General features: G+C 40.9%; 1 protein-coding gene across 10 annotated transcripts in view; it reads left to right on the forward strand.

Moving 5' to 3' along the window:
* The window catches only part of AGAP1 (ArfGAP with GTPase domain, ankyrin repeat and PH domain 1), a 393,739-nt gene that overhangs the window by 145,465 nt on the left and 228,441 nt on the right, over window positions 1-19,833 (forward strand). For all 10 annotated transcript variants that reach the window (XM_080399845.1, XM_080399846.1, XM_080399847.1 and 7 more), the window contains one exon: window positions 16,864-16,949. In XM_080399845.1, the coding sequence (XP_080255971.1) occupies window positions 16,864-16,949 (86 nt within the window). The remainder of the gene's footprint in view (window positions 1-16,863; window positions 16,950-19,833) is intronic.

Below are 19,833 nucleotides of genomic sequence, written 5' to 3' on the forward strand. Positions count from 1 at the left end.
ACTCTTACCAAAGGAAGCTATTAAGCATAGCGCTTGACATTTTAACAGTCTGGAATTGTAGTTGAAATGGGAGGAGAGGGAGAGATGGACAAGGCTTTTTCTTGTGTGACTGCAGTAACAGTGAAGCTTTCCAGGTTATAAGCTTGCCTTAAATGTTTTTGCTGCTTTGTAGTTAGTACTGACGGGGTGATAATTGAGCCTTGCAACAAAACTGTGTGCAGATCACATTTATGCCTGCTGCTTCTGGATGCTGATAGCGAGAAATGGTTATGTGGCACATAGATCCACTGAATACAGCGAGTCTTCGGCAAAAATGAGTATCTCTACAGATCTCTCCTCATTTCATGAACAGAAAATATTTTGGGGTTTTTTTTTTCTCTTGCAAGATTCAAATTTATTGATAGTTCACAGGGTTAACCGTCCTCTTCTCCTAAACTGTGAATATTTTAGTGGCATTTCTTGAGAGTGTTTGCCATCTGTCCTCTTTGTCTTCAGGGATTTTTGTTTACAGTGCTTGAGTGACGTTCGGATTAGTTTACAAAAGCAGCGTCAAATCATTTCTTTGCACATAAATGTAGCTGACAAGCCTCGCTAATGACACCATTCCATTCCATTAACAGCAGAAAAACTGGATTAATTAAGAGCTCTAATTCACCTTGTAAGGGATAGGGTCAAGATTTCTAATCAAGTTTGTATTAAAGGAAATTCAACCCATATAAACTATACTTAGTAAGCATCTGTAGTAGCGATTTGTTAGGGTTTTATTTCTTTCTCATTCAAGCAAAGTCTATATGCTGCTGTTCTACAGAAAACCGAGCGGCAGTGCAGGTGGTTCAGTTGCACTGCGGTGCAGGACTTCAGATTTTTACATTCTGCAGGGGAACACAGCTTTTGATAAATGGAGGCTACGTGTGAGCCTTTATGTTGGAGAGCAATGTGGACCTTCCTCTTTTCCTTTCCTGAGGTATTGTAAATGTGCTGGGTTGTTTAGTTGGATAAAGAATAGTATGTATATTAGACATTAAGGTGTCAGATGCTTGACTGTTTAAGAGAAAGCAAAGTTTACTGACTTCAAATGGCTTGCAGCAAAATTTATCAGGCATCATATAATTATTATCTAATTGGTAAAATGATGGATGCATACTCATGTGAAAATGGTGATTATGACCAGGGACTGCTACTCCTGCTATCCTTTGCCTTCTAAATTGCTACAATTACCATGAAACCTGCCGTGAATTAGAGAAGTGCCAGGTCTCCTGTAGGCCATTAAGGTAGCTTCAGCATTCCAGTAAATGAATCTTAAGTATATTAAGATGGTTTCATGTTTCTTTCAGCTCATTTCTTTAAGATGAGCTGTTTCTCTTGTTGCCTGACATCACCTTCCCACCAAGAGGAGGAATTGTATCACATCGAAGTGTAAAGCAGTTTTCTCTCATTGTCTGGCCCAACTTCTGTTTCTGTTCAGAATTAATTCTAGTCTCTCATGTGATCGTAACATGAAAACCTTTGTTTTCTCAAAGAATAAGTTTGTCTTGGGAAGAAAATTGACTTTTAGACTCTTCATTTGCATATTTGACATGCACACAGCTATACTCTTCTGTGCCGTGTTTTTAAATCAGATGTATTTTGATGTAAGATGAGAAATTATGTATTACCCTGTGACAAGTGGGAATTTCAGTAGTTGGGGGCTTGGAATTTTTTTCTGTAATGTTGCAAGAATATAGTGATGGGAAATAGGGTATTTCAGTCATCTGCGATCTTCTAAAACCTTCCAAATGCTTGGAAGAAAAAGTACCACTAAAAAGTGTGCTGGTTTTTTACATGTAGATGAAGCAAGTAAGATGCGTTCAACCTGATTATCTTTTTTTCACCTGTCTAAAATTTAATTCTGCCTGTAGGAACAAACATGGAACATGACGTGCTTGGAACTTGAGACCAAGTACTTCGCAGACCAAGGTGAATTGAAGTTTACAGGAATAGTGAGCGTCAGGAGTATTCTGTTACCTCTTCGGTTATTGTTTCCAAAAAGCCACGGAGGTGTGAAACATGACTTAAAGGCTTTCGCATGTTTCTGGTATCTCTGTGGATACCGTAATTCATGTCATGATTATTTCAGTGGTTTTGTTTTTCTAGTGAGCCTAATTTAAAAAAAAAACCCAAAACAAAACAACCAGATATAAATTGTTGTCCAAGGTGTCTCAGCTGGAATGGGGAAAAGGGAGGGGTGTTTTTTTCTCCCACCCCACTGCCACAGTAAAGTGAGATGCCAGAACATACAACCAAACAGCAACTTGAACTGCTAAATCTGTCCAGTAGGTCTTTTGTTTAAGAAAATCAAGAAGGGGAGCTGAGGTCATGTTAATGAAACCCCCTTAAATTCAAAGATGCAGAACAGCAGACATGAGACTTGGGAAGAAAGCAGATCTCCTGCTGAGGAAACAGAATTAAGGTGGTGGCACTTGCAGGGACACACAGTACAACCGAGCAGGAGGTGTCACAGCTGGTTATGGTTGTATCTTTGGTAATTTTTGAAAAGGATTTAAGGGCGCTGGTCTCCGGTGTAACATACGCTTATGAGTATGGCTTCGAGGTAACTTGAAGCACAGGAACCTGATGGAGTTCAACCAAGGCAACTGTAAGGTCCTGCACCTGGGGAGGAACAACCCCGGGCGCCAGCACAGACGAGGGCTTGACCTGCTGGAGGGCAGCTCTGTGGAGAAGGACCTGGGGGTGCTGGTGCCCAGCACATGGTGCAGTGCCCGGGGGGCCAGCAGTGTGCCCTGTGGCCAAGAAGGCCGATGGCATCCCGGGGGGCATGAGGAGGAGCGCGGCCAGCAGGGGAGGGAGGTGATCTCCCCCTCTGCTCTGCCCTGGTGAGGCTCATCTGGAGCGCTGTGCCCGGTGCTGGGCTCCCCGGTTCGGGAGAGACAGGGAACTGCTGCAGAGGGGCCGGCGGAGGCTACAGAGATGGTGGGGGGAGTGGGGCATCTCCCTGGTGAGGAAAGGCTGAGGGAGCCGGGCCTGTTCAGCCTGGAGGAGAGAAGGCTGAGAGGGATCTTATCAGTGCACACAAATCCCTTAAGGGCAGTGGCAGGAGGATGGGGACAGGCTCTTTTCAGCGGTGCCCAGCGGCAGGACAGGGGGCAACGAGCACAAACTGCAACACAAGAAGTTCCATCTGAATGTGAGGAAGCACTTCTTTACCCTGAGGGTGACAGAGCGCTGGGACAGGCTGCCCAGAGAGGCTGTGGGGTCTGCTTCTCTGGAGACGTTCAAAATCCACCTTGACCTGACTCTACAACCTGCTGTAGCAGAGGGTTGGACTGGGTGGTCTCCAGAGGTCCCTTCTAATCCTGACTGTTCTGTGGTTCTTTCCTGAAATTGGTAATTTACCTTGTTTACTGCTAGTTTTCTGAGAACTGATGATTACTTAGTGGCTATCTGCTCTACTTTGGCCTTAAAATGAGGGGCAGATGTTTTAAGTAGGATAATAACTAAATGTTGGGGTATATTTAAGAAGTTTGGGTTTGTTTTCTTTTTTTCACATGAAGTAAATTTCTTTTTGTGTTCTCAAAAGTATAAAGGCCATCCAGCATCCTGACTTGAGGGAGCAAGTAGCTGTTGCAGCCAGTGGAGATTTCATCTGTCTGTGTGTGGAGGAACTTGCAATATAAATGAAAACATGGGATGTGACTCTTGGCAGTACCATCTGTTCCCCGCTTTCTAGGCTGACAGTGCTTGGGCTTCCCATTCCGTGCACAGTACAAAAGAAAGGCATTGGAAGCTCTTAGAGAGTCATTTTAGCCACTAATAAGTATCTTTTTCTACCTGTCTGTAGGTTTTTTTTTAGTCTATGGAGTGGGTTTTATTCCTTATATGATGTAAAGCTATTCTGTTTCTTCTTTTTTATTTCCTTTTGGTAATTGTAGCCCATTTTAGTTCTTCCCATTGGTAGGATGCGTTGAAAGCCATTGCATTGGGTGTTTTATTCCGGTTGGCGTATTGTGGCTGTGGCCACGCTGCAGCACACGTCAGGTGCGCCGGTTTGGCTAGCATGCTGCTTCTGTATTTTTTGTATTATTTTTTTGTGGCACTGCTTCTGTGTTTTTTTTATAGTTGTTGTGTGTTTTTTTTTTTTTTTTTTTTTTTGTGGCACTGCTTCTGCTTCATCCCAAGTGAGCTACACGCTCAGCAGAGTGCCGCTGCACCAGCACCCTGTCTGTCCCTGAGGGGCAAGATACATCAAATTTCAGGTACCACTTAATTTCAGTTAGTCTTATGTGTTAAGGGCTACAGTAAATGTGTTCCCCCGGTAAGAGATATAGAATAAAGCCTTTTAACATGTTTTCCAGAAAGCTGCAATCACTTACTTTCTTTCCAAACTTGGCCTAAAAATAATTTTATAATACAGCAGCCCTCACCAAGTAACTTTCTTCAGTACCTACAATGAACAATGTATCACTTGAATAACAGGAATGTTTGTTATTAAAACTTAATGTTTATTATGAAAATACTAAACAAAGTGTCACTTTCAGCCTTACCTTTAAAGAAGAATGACCGTAATGAAAATACCATCCAAGTAAGCTGCTAGCCTGTTACCAAATGTGTGGAAATTGCATACTGGGGGATGGATGTCCACATTTTTTCAGTTTATTGTATCTTGTAACGATTTCCATATCATGCTACTTCATCAGAGGGTAATAATGCAAGGAGGATTGAGGAAGAGTACTTAAAAGTTTCAGCTGCTTTTGTTTGGCATCCTCTTAAGAGATTTTTGTCTGGCCATAGACTCTTACATACGTATACAAAAAGTTTAAGCATAAGCTGTTAACCTAGATAGCCTTCCAGTCGGCTTCATTCGTGGAAAAGGTCTAATGCTTCACTTGCTGGGCTGAGACGAATGCAAGAACGGAGCTTGTTCTTGGGGGGGCGGGAAATAATCCTGTTTTTTCTTTTTCTGTTTGCATTATGTTAACTTAAATGTTCAGAGAAGCAAGGCGGGAAAAGAGTACCACGTTCTGACATTCTTTATAACTGGTTGTGCTAGGAGATTTAGCAGTGAGGTGGGGATCCCAGTTTGGTGTTTCAGGTTGAATAGAATGTGGGAGATGCAGCAGAACTGGACAGCTTTTTCCTTCTGTAGCACAGTGATTCTTGTCCCCTTCCTCCCATGATTCGTGTGCAGTGTAATTCATCCTTCTGTGAACAATGAGGTTCCTAAGGTTGCACATCTCTTCACAGAAGCCATTAGCTATTTTTATCTAGTTTTAGGCTTTTTTTAAAAAAAAAAAAATGTAGGCATCTGGAGGCTGTATTGACCATGCAACCAAATTCTATCGTTCATGAACAAAAAGAGGATGCGCCCCAGACTAATTTTGTGTGTTTTGTTTTTATTGAGCAGGCTGGCGGACATGTGAATGAAGAGCAGAGCAATTTGTCCTCTGAATATGTACTTCAATGCTTTTATTAGGAACTTTCATGCTTTTTCACTCAGGAATTCTTGGAATTCTATAAAGTCATCATCATATGCGTACAAAATGACATGTAGTTTATATGGGGACATTTTGCAACAATCCCAAGTGCATATGAGTTCAGAAAAGCAACATTAACCTTAGAGTCCCATTTTGTGCTGCTCATGCCACAAAACATAGGGAAGCTGAAATTTTTTGTGTTAAGTTCAAATTCTTGGTGCAACATTCAGAAGCTTACATAGCACTTTGTGGGGCAGCTGAAGCTATCAGACTACTTTTTTTGTTTGTAAAAACACAGACAAGCGCTGTGTTGTGTGCAGGAGACAATGCCGACTTCAGCCACGTGCTTCAAAATTCTCTCTCCGTTTTTTTGTCTTCTGTTTCGTTATAATAGGATCTGCTGATTATTTTTATTTGGCATTTCATGCTGACATCCAGATATGAAATAACACTTGTCTTTTTTGATCATTTTGAAGTATTGCTGCAGTTGGCTCTCGGGGGCTTTTGGAGCCTGTCAGGCTTAGCATGAAAGAGTGTGTTTGTGTGTTCTGCAGTCTCCCCTCTCCAGCCCTTCCCTCTCCTCATCCTCCTGAGACTGCCTGCGTGGCTTAGCGAGCACTTTGAAGACCTCTCTGTTCTAGCCGGCTTTGGCTGCTGTTGAAAGTGTTGCACATATAAGGAACTATGTTAATTAAAGGAAGAACTTAAGTATTTACTCTTTTCCTGGAGAGAATGTGCTGAAGAAGCAATTTCCTAGAAGGGGCTTCCCTTTTTAGGTTGCGTGCCTTGAGGGTCAGCTGATCTTTAAGGTGATGTCTTTAACATGTTGCACCTTGAATACTCAAAGGTTTTGATGAGTAATGTCTGTAGGATTTGTGCCCTTCTGTGAACAGGCTCCTCTGAAGGCTGCATCCCAGGTGAAAACTGTAATTCGGATTTATAGCTCCTGTTAGAACTGTAGTCTCTTAATAGTTACATAAGTGACTTGGGACTGCGGTGTGCTCTTTGCTTTCTGCTGCTGTTGAGCCAGAAGCCAGTTTGGAGTGGCTGCTGCTGCAAGAGGGGCCTGCCTTCCATTTATTTTTCAAATGTTACTTCTGGGTGTATTTCTAAATCATAGCCCAGTGTTTAGCTCTTGGTGTGAAAGCAGAATTCTAATGTGTTCTTTGAATTTGTTTCTTTTTCAGCTCGTATTTCACTTCTTGGTGGGCTCTTTTTTTTTTTTCCTTCTGTTGAATCTTTCATTGCTTTGGGAAGTTGTGTTGGAAAGTTAGGGCATAGTAGTTAGCTGACTTTATTCACAATGTGTTTAATTCTCCATAGATTTGATTTATTTTGCTGCTGGAGCAGGCTGTCACTAGGTTTTCTGCCTGTATTAGCAATGACAAGGGGACTAAGTGGCATCATTCCCCTTTTTTCCTCCCTCTTGCTCCCCCTTGGTTCTGAGTGATACCAATATAAAAGGCATTCAGTGAAATACAGAATACAGATCAAAAATAGATATATTTTTTTTTACCTGTAAGATACAGTATGTTTTTATGTAATGACCCTTCTGTTCTTGTAGTTGAATTGGAATATTTTAGGAAGTAATTTTAAAAAAACCCAACTAAACCACACCAGAAACTGAGATGATGATAGTTTCTTTGTCTGGGTTTTCTTAGTAGATCTCAGTATGAATTTGTGTGTGTGTGCAGGCAGATTATAGTATAATCACAGCTAGCTAAGTCCAGTTTTAACTTTAGGGTTACTGTTTGTAATGTAAAACTGTAATGAAAGGACAGATATTATAGAAGCTGCCTATAAACTTAAGTATAAAAAGTGAAGGGATATTTGAAAAAAAAAATATAGGGGGGAGAAACCTGAAATCTATGCTTGAATGCTTATAGGAGTTAAATTTTTGGCATATCTTGGTTATGCCATTTAGGATTTCTTAGTATGTGTATGTTAAGATCTTAGAGATTACATTGGAAGCTTGTAAAGTTGAACTCGTACAGAAATTTTGAGCAGATGTCGGCAGGAGGTGATTTATATATTAGATTGAAGGGTAGAATGGTGTCTGGAAGATAAAATGTGTGATAAGCCAACTTGTAAGGAACTGCAGCAAAAATGAGCTATGATCCTTTTAAGTCATGTGGCTAACTTTGTTTGGAAAGTGGTGTTTTGGGGTGTAAACTTTTAAAACTTGAGAAGACTGGAAACAGGTAGGAGTATACTAAAGTAGCATCATATCCTGCCAGAAGAAGTAGGCTGCTCCTGTTTGGGTTTTCTTTGTCTCCAGCTGGCTTGATAAAAATAAAGCTTTTAAAATTAGACTTGTAGTGTATACGCAGTTAGTGGGTGTGTGATATGTATGCAGCTGTCTGCACCTGCTGTCCATAAAATAAAGTAAAAAACAACACAAAAAAGCTATGGGCTATGCCTGATTTCCTATCCTTTTAGTAGTAATGGAACCATTAGTTATAAGCCCTTGTCACCCAATACTGTGGGGACAGACAGGTTCTAGGGATCCTTGGCAGGATGGTGACAGCACTGTATGAGACTGCCTTATAAAATGGTGTTAGTTATGGTGGCCAAAATACGGGAGTCAGGAGTAGCCAGGTACTGGACACACCCCTATAAATGTACAAATACTTTTTTCTCTTCCATTTCAATACTTAATAAGGCATAGCTTTTAAAATACTTGAGCACGTTCATCGGAAGAGTTTTACTGTCGGAATAAGCTCAAACATCAGACGTTTATAATTGTGCCCCGATGAAATTTAAATAAAGCTGTGTGCTAAGCGAAGAGATTATGGTGCTGGGGAGAATGCTAAATACAAGGAACAAAAGGAGCCGTGCAGGGATCTTAAAGTAATTTCAAATTGTAATTGCAGGGTTCAGTGGATGGAGCAAGTCCTGCAGGTGATGCAGTAGTATGGGTGGCTGCCGAGGCTCCTGACACTCGGGGGTTGGGGTGACATCTGGGTGACTGTTGGAGGAGGAGGTTCCTTGCAGGTTCCTATTGGTTATTTCTCATCCCCTTTAAACTGTCAGAAGTACTTTTTTTTCACATGAATGAACTACCAAAAGGGCATCCTCACAACATATAGCGTATTCAGCTTTTATTTGCTCAGTGCCAAAGTTGTTGTATATTTATGTGCAGTAGATGTCAGATGAAAATGTATGTTCACCATGTTGAGCAGATGGGTGTCCACTGCCTTGTTTGTGGAGTAATTTTGGAGATGTGAGCGCTAACAGGCGGGACACAGGTGCTTTATCACTTTGCAAAAAACATTTCAGAACTTTGCAAATTCACGGTAGAACCTCGGAAAAGTATTAAAATCTCAAACCTATTTATTGTATTTAAAAATCGTATATAAGTTGGTGGTGTGCCTTTCTTAAGAGGAAAGACAGCCATAGCTTCTTTCCAGGCCAAGTATGAAGTGACAGGTGTAATCCTAGTGTATGTGCTAAAAATCAGTGTGCTGATTTAAATATGAATTCAGTTGTCTGTATGGTACTATGGTACTGTTTCTGCTGGGTTGCACGCTTCAGTGTTACCTGACCACGTTTTTTTAAGCTCTCTTTGAGAGAGAGGGGCTACCTGTATGGCTTCTGCAGAAAAGGGAAATCAAGTGGTAGTCCCTGAACCAGACAAGTTTAATAGAGTAGACTCTCTAGTTTTTCAGACAACTGCTCAGATAAATGATAGGCAGGGTATCCTGAGGTACGGGGATGCTTCCAGCCAGGAGAGTGAAATCATATAGGATTTTAAATGCTCTGAGGGCAAACTGTTTTATTTTAAAATGCTCATTGGCAGTGTGGGCTTTCCCAAGTCCCGTTCTGTTAGTTAGCTTTGCTGTTGGACTGTAGATCGCAAGGTTTATACCTAGAATTGTGGTGACTCGAGCAGAGCTTTGTATGTCTACTGCCACCTGATACTTTTGCCTGTTTACCTGGGATCATAGTAAAATAGGAACTGAAAATATGGTAAAGGTCTTTCCCTGGCCCTAAAATGGGATTGGCATATTTCTCAGTAAGACCCCTCACCTCATCTCTCTTCCTAATCTGTTCTGTTAAATAACCACAACTCATACACTGATTTTTCTTAGGGTTTTTTTTGTCTAGGTAGTGTTTGGGGTTTTTTGTTGTTTGTTTGTTGGGGTTTTCAGGGGTTTTTTTTGTTTTTTGCAGGTGCTTATGAGCTCTTTTCATTCGATCTTGATCTCCCATGTAATGTAATGATACAGGGAGTTCTGGCTGGGGCTTTGTAAGCTGCTGGCGACATGAGGGCTAGGAGGAGCTATCTGCTTGTCTGCTCCACAGGAATGCTTGTCTGAAGTGCCATGGTTTGCCATCCTGCCCCGTCTTTCTGCAGCTGGTTGGGCTGCTCAGGTGGAGAGTCTCCATTTGTCCCGATGGTGCTGCTTTTGTTTGTTCCACTCATTAAGGTCATGTTGAACTGCAATTCAATTTTCTAATACAATTGCAGTCCCTCCTGCTTCATTATCTAGAAATTAAATAGCCTGTTCCTTCCATCTTTGAGGTTATTAATAGAATATGTGCATGAGACTTTAAATTCCTGCAGAAACTTGCATTGGTATCATACTTTGAGTAATTTGATGAGTACCGAGCATGGCTTACCTCTATAGCTGCACTCGCATCACAGGAATTTTATTAGTACTGGGCTTCTCTAGTTGGCTTACAGGCAGTATGCCACTGACTGTCAGAAGCTTTATAAACATAACATGCATATAGAAATGATATGTACAATATATACACACACATGTATATAAAATATATATAACATGCACTACTCTTCTTCAAGTCCTGCCTCCATATATTGAAGGAAACTTACTTGCTCAGAGGCTGGCTCTTTTTTTTTTTTTTACTCATTCTGGTAGTTAACTAATCGTTTCTCCTTCTGTCTGAAATATAATATTGGATGGGAATCTCAGCCTGTTTGCTGTATTTCTGGCTTCTTCTCTTTTTGCCAAGCTCCTCTAATGGAGAGAGAATCTGCTCTGGAAGTATTCCCTCCTTGCACCCAAATGCCTAATAACTGCATTTGTGTGTGATAACACAGTGTTGGCTCAAATAAATGCTCTTTCCAGACGGGTCTGTGAAGCACCACATTTTCTTTGTTTGGTTTACATGCTGGCAACTTGTTTAAAGATGATGGAAGCAACTGCAGCACGTTTCATTCTAGCTGGCTGGTGTTGAGCCAGGGGTGGGTTGCAGCAGGGTGTCACCCTGTTTCTTATTTGTCTAATTTGCAGTCCTAGTCAGGCAGTTCAGGACTGCAGTACTCTTATCTCCTAAATTTTCTACTGCTTGGAAATGAGACCATAGACCTCTGCAAAAATGTCATCCAACATAACTGCCTCTATTTGTCCTCAAGATGAAGCCTCCAACTGTCCATTTTCTATCTGATCTTATAAAATGGCATTAAATATGGTCTCTGGTTCTGTGCAACTTGAGTAGCTAAGACTTTAATTTGAAGTGTAAGCTTTATTTTCGTGAACACTTAAAAACTTAGTTTAGTTGATCTTAATTCAAATCACCACCAGGTTTTGTGGACCCGTCAGATCTGGCCTTCTGTGGAAGCACTGCAAATTTCTTAACGAATGTATCTTGGAATTAAGTTGTTAAATGTCATTGCAGCCACCACTAAAATTACAGAAGTAAAACTTCCTTTCATGGAATTACAAGTTCATATATTAACGCTTCCTTGCTAGTTTTTATGCAATGATAAGATTATCTGTACGATGTAATAATATTACTTTCATGCATGGTGCCTGTGGGTGTACCTGGCTTTAATTGGGTATGGCTTGGTACGTCAAGGAGAACTCTTACCACAACCCGTGATTTTATCCACGTATTTCCCAAAATACATCATAAACCAGTGGAGAGAAGCAGATGGTGGGTTTTGAAAAGCTTGGTCTAGGTCGCTTTGTTGGTTTGGTTTACCCGGGTGCTTTGTTGGGAAGGCAGTGCAGTTGTCTGCTGCAGGGACAGTCTCGTGCGAGAGCCATGGTTCCCCAGTCTTTGCACTTCTGTGGTTATACGCCGAACCGCATAGGTTTCTGAAGTATTGCCTAGCGCAATATTTGCATTACGGAAATACCCAAAAGCTAAATTTACATGTGGCTGAATGATAGTCTGCGATAGCTGCTCCGCTGCTAATACTAATAGGAAATGACATCGAGCACTGAGCACAGCTTCATTTGGTAAAAAATTTAGTTTTAGTGCTTCTTGTGTAATAAACGTGCTTTCCTGGGAAATGTTGATGAAAAACATTTTTTAAGTAGTGTATTTAAATAAAATAAAAATTGGGTAATGATGAACTGCAATGCTGGCATTGGTTTACCGGGCTATTGGCAGTTGTCATTATTTAGTGCTTCTGCTTAGTTGCAAAAGATCTTGTGAGCGTTTTTTTGTTTGTTTTCTTTTTCTGAGCGTAACCAACAATTTTCCTATATTTGGTCCTGATATATATGTGTGAAAGGGGGGAATAAACGACTTGTTTCCCTGAAGAGGAGCCAGGTTCTCAGCACTGTCATTTCTATCTTAAGGGCAAAAGAAGGAGAGAATCTGTGTAAGACAACTGACCGCTGTTGTCAAAATTCACGTGTCATTTGGAATATAAAATACAGGCTTTTGTGGCTGCTTCAGTCTTACCTTCTGTCTCTCCTCTGCTGCCCGCTCCTGCCTGCCCTGCCCCCGTGGTTATGGTACACGCTCAGCTGCTGCGTGGGTTTGTCATGTGGACAGCCCCCCAGATTTATCTTATGTGGCCAAATACCTTCATCCCTGTGGCAATTTGCTTGAATAAAGAGCCTGGTGAATGCAGTGGAGCCTGGGGGTACAGTATGAAAATCAGCGGTTGCTTCAGTGAGCAATTAGGCAGTGAAACAGCGATCATCAGCTAGAGGAAGAGGCGGCCAGGCTTTCATAGTCAAATGAAAACCTTCATCCATGGAATTCCCAATGTAATACAAAGCTTTCACAATACGGAGCACCTCTGATTACCAACGTATGTGGTATTTAAAACGGGTTTCAATTTTGACTGAAGGACAGTTCTGTGCTACTGCTGAGTCAAAGCACTAACCTTTGTAGGGTGACGTGCATAGAAATGAGGTTAAGCAGCTTTGGTTGATTCCCTCAACCTGGTATTCTGACTTGTGCTGGGTCTTTAGCTGGGGTTGTAAAGCACTGATGCACAAAATTTATGTAGCTTTATACTGGATCAAAGCTGTATTTTTACGTGGAACGTTTTATGGTAAGAATTTGGCCTCATGCGTGTAAGAGACTTGAATGGTTTTACGGGTTGCATCAGAAGCACTGCTCAGCATCTTCTGGTGGGTACTGTGTGTGGTTTATATGCAGGGGTAGTATTTGCCGCCTTGTGCAAAGTCTTGTACGTGTCTGAAAAAGAGTCTGTGTGAACTGATAATGATTTTGCCCTGGAAAACTGGGAATAATGCAGCGATTTATAAATACAGAGATTGAGAGAAAATAAATGGCATACTAAAATTCTCCTAAATTAAAGCTTCCACACAGTTTCAGTGATTTGTTTTTATAAAATTGCTGTGACATTTCATGAAAACAGTTTCCAGCTCCATCTGTCTGGCTGCAGAGAGTTAGGTATTTGCTGGCATGTCTTTTGTACAGCTTTAGATACGGGGTTGTGGCTGCAAGTAAATGTAGTTCAGCTGTTGACTGCACGCCTTGCACATCTCTGTGCTTTGACATGTCTGTTAGGACATAGCAGGAGCAAACGCTCCGTCCTTCAGAGCTGTGGTCCAGGCTGCCAGTCTTTCTCTTTCAATGACCTCCTTTGGCAGGTACATAGAGGAGGTGAGATATTCCCTCATTAAAAAGCTGCATGTGTCATAATACTGACAGGACTAGAACAAAGCTAGCTACCTCCCTTGGGAGTAGTGCTGTGGGTTTTTGAGCTCATCCTATAAATTAAGAAGGTCATTTCTTTGTTTTCAGCGTCATCACTTTAGACGGTATTTTGTGGCTCCATCATACACAGACACTTTGAAAAATACAGTGGTATTTTGTAGCCATGGGAGACTCCTTGACTTCTTTGACAGGTTGTGGTACTGCGGTATTTGAACTGGCTGATTTCACTAATTTCTCTTTCCCGATGGCCCTGTGATGCTTTCCAAAGATGTATTACTAAAAAAAATAAATATCTAGTCCAGGGTGAACCATCCCAAAATCGCTGCCCTTGCACTGCTTTTACTTGCCTGACCTGGAGATGGGTCACGTCAGGGCTCATCGAGTCAAAGGTAGAATCGGCCTATCTGTGGTCATAAGATTAAGGCGAACAGCATCTGCAGGAGAACTGCATAGCCTGGTTTCATGTGCTGGCAGAAGTTTGTATATTCTTCACTGTTTATTCTTTTGCTTGTGTCAATTCTTGCTATTAAGGCATATTTTCTCAATCTCTGTGCTATGTAGTACCTAATTTTATGATGTGCTCATGATAAGGGCTCTTTAATGGTGTAGAAACATAAATTAATAGGGATCCATCCCGCTTTGATCTGAGATTTGCATAAAATCTTATTTGGGGGATGAGCGTGAGTCTGCTGTTACATTTCTATATCTTCAGATTTGATTTGAAACGCATAGTACAGATTGGAAATGCAGGGCATTCTTTTAAACGTTTTGGTTGGGGAATTTACTAGATTTAAACAATTCACCATGAAATGTCTTAACCTGAACAAAAATAAATGAATGCATGAGGATGTGCCAGGAACTAGTGTGTATTCTAGATAACAAGGATGCCCCTTGAATAGATCTGAATTGACTGGATGCTTGTTGACTGCGGCACTGCTCTTCCAGTACGACAGACGTGGTACAACACATCAAGATTTGAATTTAATCCTAGAAATAAAAATCCATTAGCGGTGTACTGAGCTCTGCATGCAGTGTTTTGGGGGGAAGGCAAGGAGCAGATATACAAGCTGGTCGCTTAGTGTAGGTTCCTATAGGAAGAGGGCTGTTGGATAGATAACTTCATGCCATATTTATTAAATATAGTACACTTCCCAAAGCGGCTGCCACAAATAAAATCATTAGTGACCATGAAGTGACTCTGCAGAATAAATTTTTTAGTGCTCACGTTTGTGGTCTGTGTATATACGTTTTAATATGACATCTGTGGATATATTTTTTTTTTTCCTTTTTCAATTCTGCACTTCAGCTTTTTATTTCACCTTGTCTGTACCTTCTTCATGCCTCTGAGGACTGTTTGAAGATACAGTGAGACTTGAAAGGCGTCCTGTTGACAAGAGGGAATAATGAGTTGGCTCTCAAATGTATTCAGTTCATGGTATTTTATAATTAGCTGTGTGAACTTTCAGTGTTTAAAAAAAGGAAATAGGAAATGGCAATTACGCAGGGCTTTCACTCTTCAGTCACATATATACTGTGTTTCCATTGTTACTTACAACTTTAAAGGGTGTCTCTGGAGGGCTGTATATTAAGTAATTCATCTTATTTAACACTTCATTGTGAAGAGTATACAGTTAATTGACAATGTATAGAAATAATGACTGGTTAATAGAAATTCAGTTCCTGAGAGCTGAGACTATTTTCCTTTAAAAGTTTTATGCTTGGTTTTGATCGTTCTCTTCAAGTTCACTAATGATAAATATTTATCTGCCACTTGATCTTCGAAGGCAAAAATGAAATTCAGTTTGTGAGCAGCAAGATAATTAAAATCTATACATAGCTTTTTTACTCCTTTGCAATTAAACAACCAGAAATGTGACAGTCTTAATTATTGCATGTTTGGTACTGTTAAGCATTCATAATAGGATGGGTTTGGTTTATTTAAAAAAAATAAACCAAAGCAAAAAAACTCAAATGAAAAACAGCACAGAAACAACCACAACAAATCCACAAACCAACCCTCCTGTTCTTATGTCTTTTATTAAACATTAAATGTGTTTAAACATGCTTAAATATTGTGCATAGCTGAATTGTTGAGTGATCTTAATTTGAAAGCTGCTGTAGTGGTTGGGCTGGGGGGATGGTGGGTTTGAGCCAGTTGGTTTCCCTAGGGCTAGCAATTTTTGTGCAAATGTTTTGAGGATCAGCGTTAGCCTGTATGTGCTGACTTACTTGCTTAGAGAGCTTGTTTGGAGAACGGTCAGTCGTTCACTCGCCTGTCGCATGTTTAAATGCATTGGTTTTGATGGTGTGACAAATTTTGAAATAAGTGTAATTGGGAAGTGGGGTTCAAATCAGAAATAATTCCAGTTAAAAAAATAGATGTGAAGAAAGAAGTTTAGGGTGTGTTAATAGATGTGTTTTATCTTAGTCTGGTAAGTTCAGAGGCGAGGCAGTTGGACGATGGTTAGAGACGGAGGCCTTGGAGCCTTTGTGGCTTAGGTGGGGAGATGAGAGTGGTTTTGCTTCCAGGAGAGGAGTCTAAATGCAACCCAACTACTTAGGCAGGCCAAGTTTGCTAATCCTGGCTTAGGCTCGGTCACACCAGAAGCTCTAAATGTGATTTGTCATTATCTGAAGTCCGTCACGAGACACAGCAGGATGCCCAAAATACGCTTAATCCTAAAGGAAAGAAATCCCAGTTCTGCCCTGGGGTCATGCTTGGGGTCCCCGTGAGGCCAGTGGAGAGAAGGTAACGGTGCAGCTGCACGCCCCGATTTGGTTTCTTAAGTTCGGTGCCAGCTCTTTGGTCCTCACAAGCACTCAATACTCTACATCTCCCTGAAATAATAGGATCGGGAATAGAATTTGGCCGAAGGCTGTAAGTCCATTCTTTTTGTCTGGGTCTCCATAGCAGGTCTTTAATTCATCCCGCTAGTAAGCAGCACGGTGTTCTCTGTTAGCGTAGCACGTCTCTAAGAAGGTACCACCATTGTAGTTTTTTTTGTCTAACATGTGTCTAGTATTTTCCCCTAACTGTGGTTTGTGAATATAGAAGTTTCATTTTCATAACATTACATGTGTGCTGTAAGAACTGGGCTTCTCTTGAGGAAATGCGAAGTCACACCAGAAATTTATTTTAGTTGTAATACACGATACTGTTTGTATGCAACTGTCCCATGTTTGCCTTTCTTAGAGATACATTTCTCACCATTGTATAAAACAAAGGCGACTGTCTTGGAGCTGTTTGTATCAAAACTAAGGACACTAATGTGGGAGTTAGTGTTTATAATGCAATTGTTGATTTTTTTTCCCATATTAGCCTTATTCTTAAAGGATGTGACTTAAAGTAATTTCTATGTATATGCGTATGAAGTTACATTCGCAGTAGTTCATTAATTTGTGAAAGATCTTAAGGACGCCTCTTTTCCACAAGCGAAGCCTTTTTCTGTTTTGTATTTTTTAAGTTTCCTCCGCTCTAATGAGTTACTTTGTGTGACAGGTGGGAGATTCAAGAAGGAGATCGTGGTTGATGGACAAAGCTATCTGCTGCTGATCAGAGATGAAGGGGGGCCTCCGGAGGCACAGGTGAGCACTGGGGAGAGCTCTTAGCCTCCTACCACCATCTTTTTAAAAAAAAACCTGCCTTGAAGAGAACTGGCTTTGTTTTGATCTTTCCTGGGGCCTTCTCATTTTTCTGCTGGGAAAATAGATACATCTGTTTCAGGTGAAAAATATTATTTTGACAAAATACTTGGGACTTCAATTACAGTGTGAAACTGTGTAGTAAAGATGTACACTTAACTTAGGTTGGATGCTTAATGAGTATGCTTCCACCGGTGAGAAAGTTGCATGTTACAGTGGTGAGTTCTTTTCTGAGTTAGAATCTTTAAATTGTTAAAAAACAAAGTAGAGGTATGCACAGTGACACACGTACTTGTGTACAAATCTTTGCATTCCCTATTGCTTCCACCTTTTGCTCCCCGTGCTGTTTCAGACTCAGCTTTGGGGGTTCCAGTTCAGCACCATTGAGTTTTTGGATTTCTGGCTTGGTTTCCGTATACGGTGCGTTACCTCCTTGCCTTGTAGAAGGTGACTCATTGGGATTTGCCTTTGAGAAGACACTTGTGGGTTTGTGTGCTTAACTCTGTTACTCTGTTCTGAGTGAAGCATTTGCTTCTGTGATGCTTAAAATCACCATGGACCGTGCCAGCCTGTCTGCAGGCAGCATCCTTGTCTTCAGGCATCTTCCCTGTCTTCCCCCTCTACCCCTTCTTACCTGGGCACTAGCAAGGCTTTTCAAGTGTGTTGGCTGCCACTGGCCTTCCTTTGCTCAGCTGTTTGGTAGTGGATCAGTTTCCAAAAAAAAAAAAAAAAAAATAGCAGCAGGAACTGTGCTATTGCCAAACAGCTGAACGGGAGCAGTGCCAGCAGCAGCAGCTTGTGTTTCAATGCTCCAGTATTGCTCATTAGCTGCAGGAGGACTAGAGCATGGGGGAAGGTGCCCAGACAAAGGAGAAGAGAAAGGAGGTGGAGGAAACGGAGACCAAGAGAGACATCCTGGAAGGAAGTTAAAAGAAAAACAAAAAATTAGTGTCACTGACACATCTGCAGCCGTGTCAGGCAGGAACTTAAAAGTGGTTCTCTGTTTGAGGCTGTGAATAATTTGGCTGAAGTACACAACAGTTTCTAGACCCTGATGCTTAGAGAACATTCATTCATATAAAAACATGTATGCCGGAGTTGTAAGTGTACACACAGCAATCTAAATATTTTTCTACCTGAAGAATTGGTTTTGCAGAGTTGGAGCTAAATGCAAACTAACAAACAGACACAATGGTTTGCTTTTGATCTATGTTAGGTTTGATCTATGTTAGATTTGAGAGTTTTAATTGCTGTTGTGGCTGAGATTGTTCTTCAGTAAATCACAAGGAGAGAAAAGTTTAAGGTGTTAGTGCTATTTCACCTTTCAGAAGATGAGTTTCACATGTAAATTCTCCTTGTTTTTTTTGGGGTATAATGTCAAGTCATATGTCTATGAAAGATTTTAATCTGTATTAATTCCTGGATTAAAAAGTCTACTTCTGTGTTTGTGAATATTTATAACTGTATGATGAAGATGGAATACTATGGGAATAAAAATGTTTACCTCCCGCTATTTGCTTATAATACAGAAAGAGTTGGTTATTTTAGCCTTAAGGTTCTGCTTTTTGCAGCAGTGTAGCATGTTTCTGTGGCTAATTGGGATAGAAATACAACTTCATTAAGTAGCAAGCTGAGCTGGGATCTTCCTGGCAGGTGGTGCACTGGGTCAGGGAGAGTCCCCCAGGTGATGGGCGCTTCCCTTCCGTGTGGAAGCTGCAGCTCAGCCTTCAGGTTACTGTCACCTCTGTTTTGGTAGGAAGGGAGGGGAAAAAAAAAACTAACCTGAAAACTCTGTATTTATCTCTTTATTTTGTCTAACGTAAGATTGTTCATAGATGAAAATAATTAAGAAAGGAGAAAAAAAAAAAAAAAGCTCCTTTCCTAGACTGAGGAGGAGGTGAGGTGCACTAGCTGACGCTGCCTCCATTTGTGAATACTGCCCGTTTCTCTTGCTCAGCAGGTTTGATTTTTACTCTGGCCGTGATCTGTTGCAAATGTAGTGGCCTCCTATTGCAAAAGCCGATTCATATAGCAATGGAGCTGCAATGAGCTGTCACATGCTAATTTTTTTAATTTAGAACGTTTTATGTAATTTGTTTTTGTTTGGGCTTATATGTAAGTAACAGATCTGCTCAATTGCAGCAGGAAGTCTGAAGATGGCTTTGTGTATCAGCACCTGACCTATCATCCTTATTTGAAGCCATTCCATGCCCAGTGATGTGGATAAGACATCCTGGGTTTCAAGACCTTGTCTGCATTGTCCAAAATTCCTATTTTTTTTTTTTTTTAATGTCACAGGGCTGATATCCACAAAGTGTAAACTGATTTGTTAATTGTCTTCATTAGAAGGCTGCTGCTACACACCGATGAAACATTTAAGAAAATATAGAGATACTGTTAGATTCCAAACTGATGCTTGAAGGATGTCGTAGCTGTAAGGAAGAGTTCTTGGCGTGATGCTGCTGAGTCTAGTCAGTGCGGACCATTTTATAGTAAGACCCAAACCCAGGTCCATGGTAATGATTCTGTCTCCAGTTCCTTTGGTTAGATCTTCTGGTTTGAATAGTTTAAACTTAGTAGTGTGGTAATTGACCTTATTCTGGCAGTAACTATGCTATGTGTAAACAGTCCTATTGTTGCCACCTAGAAGATTGTCCTCCTGACTGTCCTGAAAACCTCAAATATTTTTGGCTATTTTTACACTGTAACTAGAAGAGACGAGGTACTGTTTAGTTTGAAGTACCATACAGTCATGAATATGCACATTAACTTTAATTATCAGCTGATTTGCTGTATGAAAAATAGGCAAGAAAGTACTACTAGCTCC

The sequence above is a fragment of the Falco punctatus genome (genome assembly GCF_963210335.1).
Source record: "Falco punctatus genome assembly, chromosome: 8".
Taxonomy (NCBI): Eukaryota; Metazoa; Chordata; class Aves; order Falconiformes; family Falconidae; genus Falco; species Falco punctatus.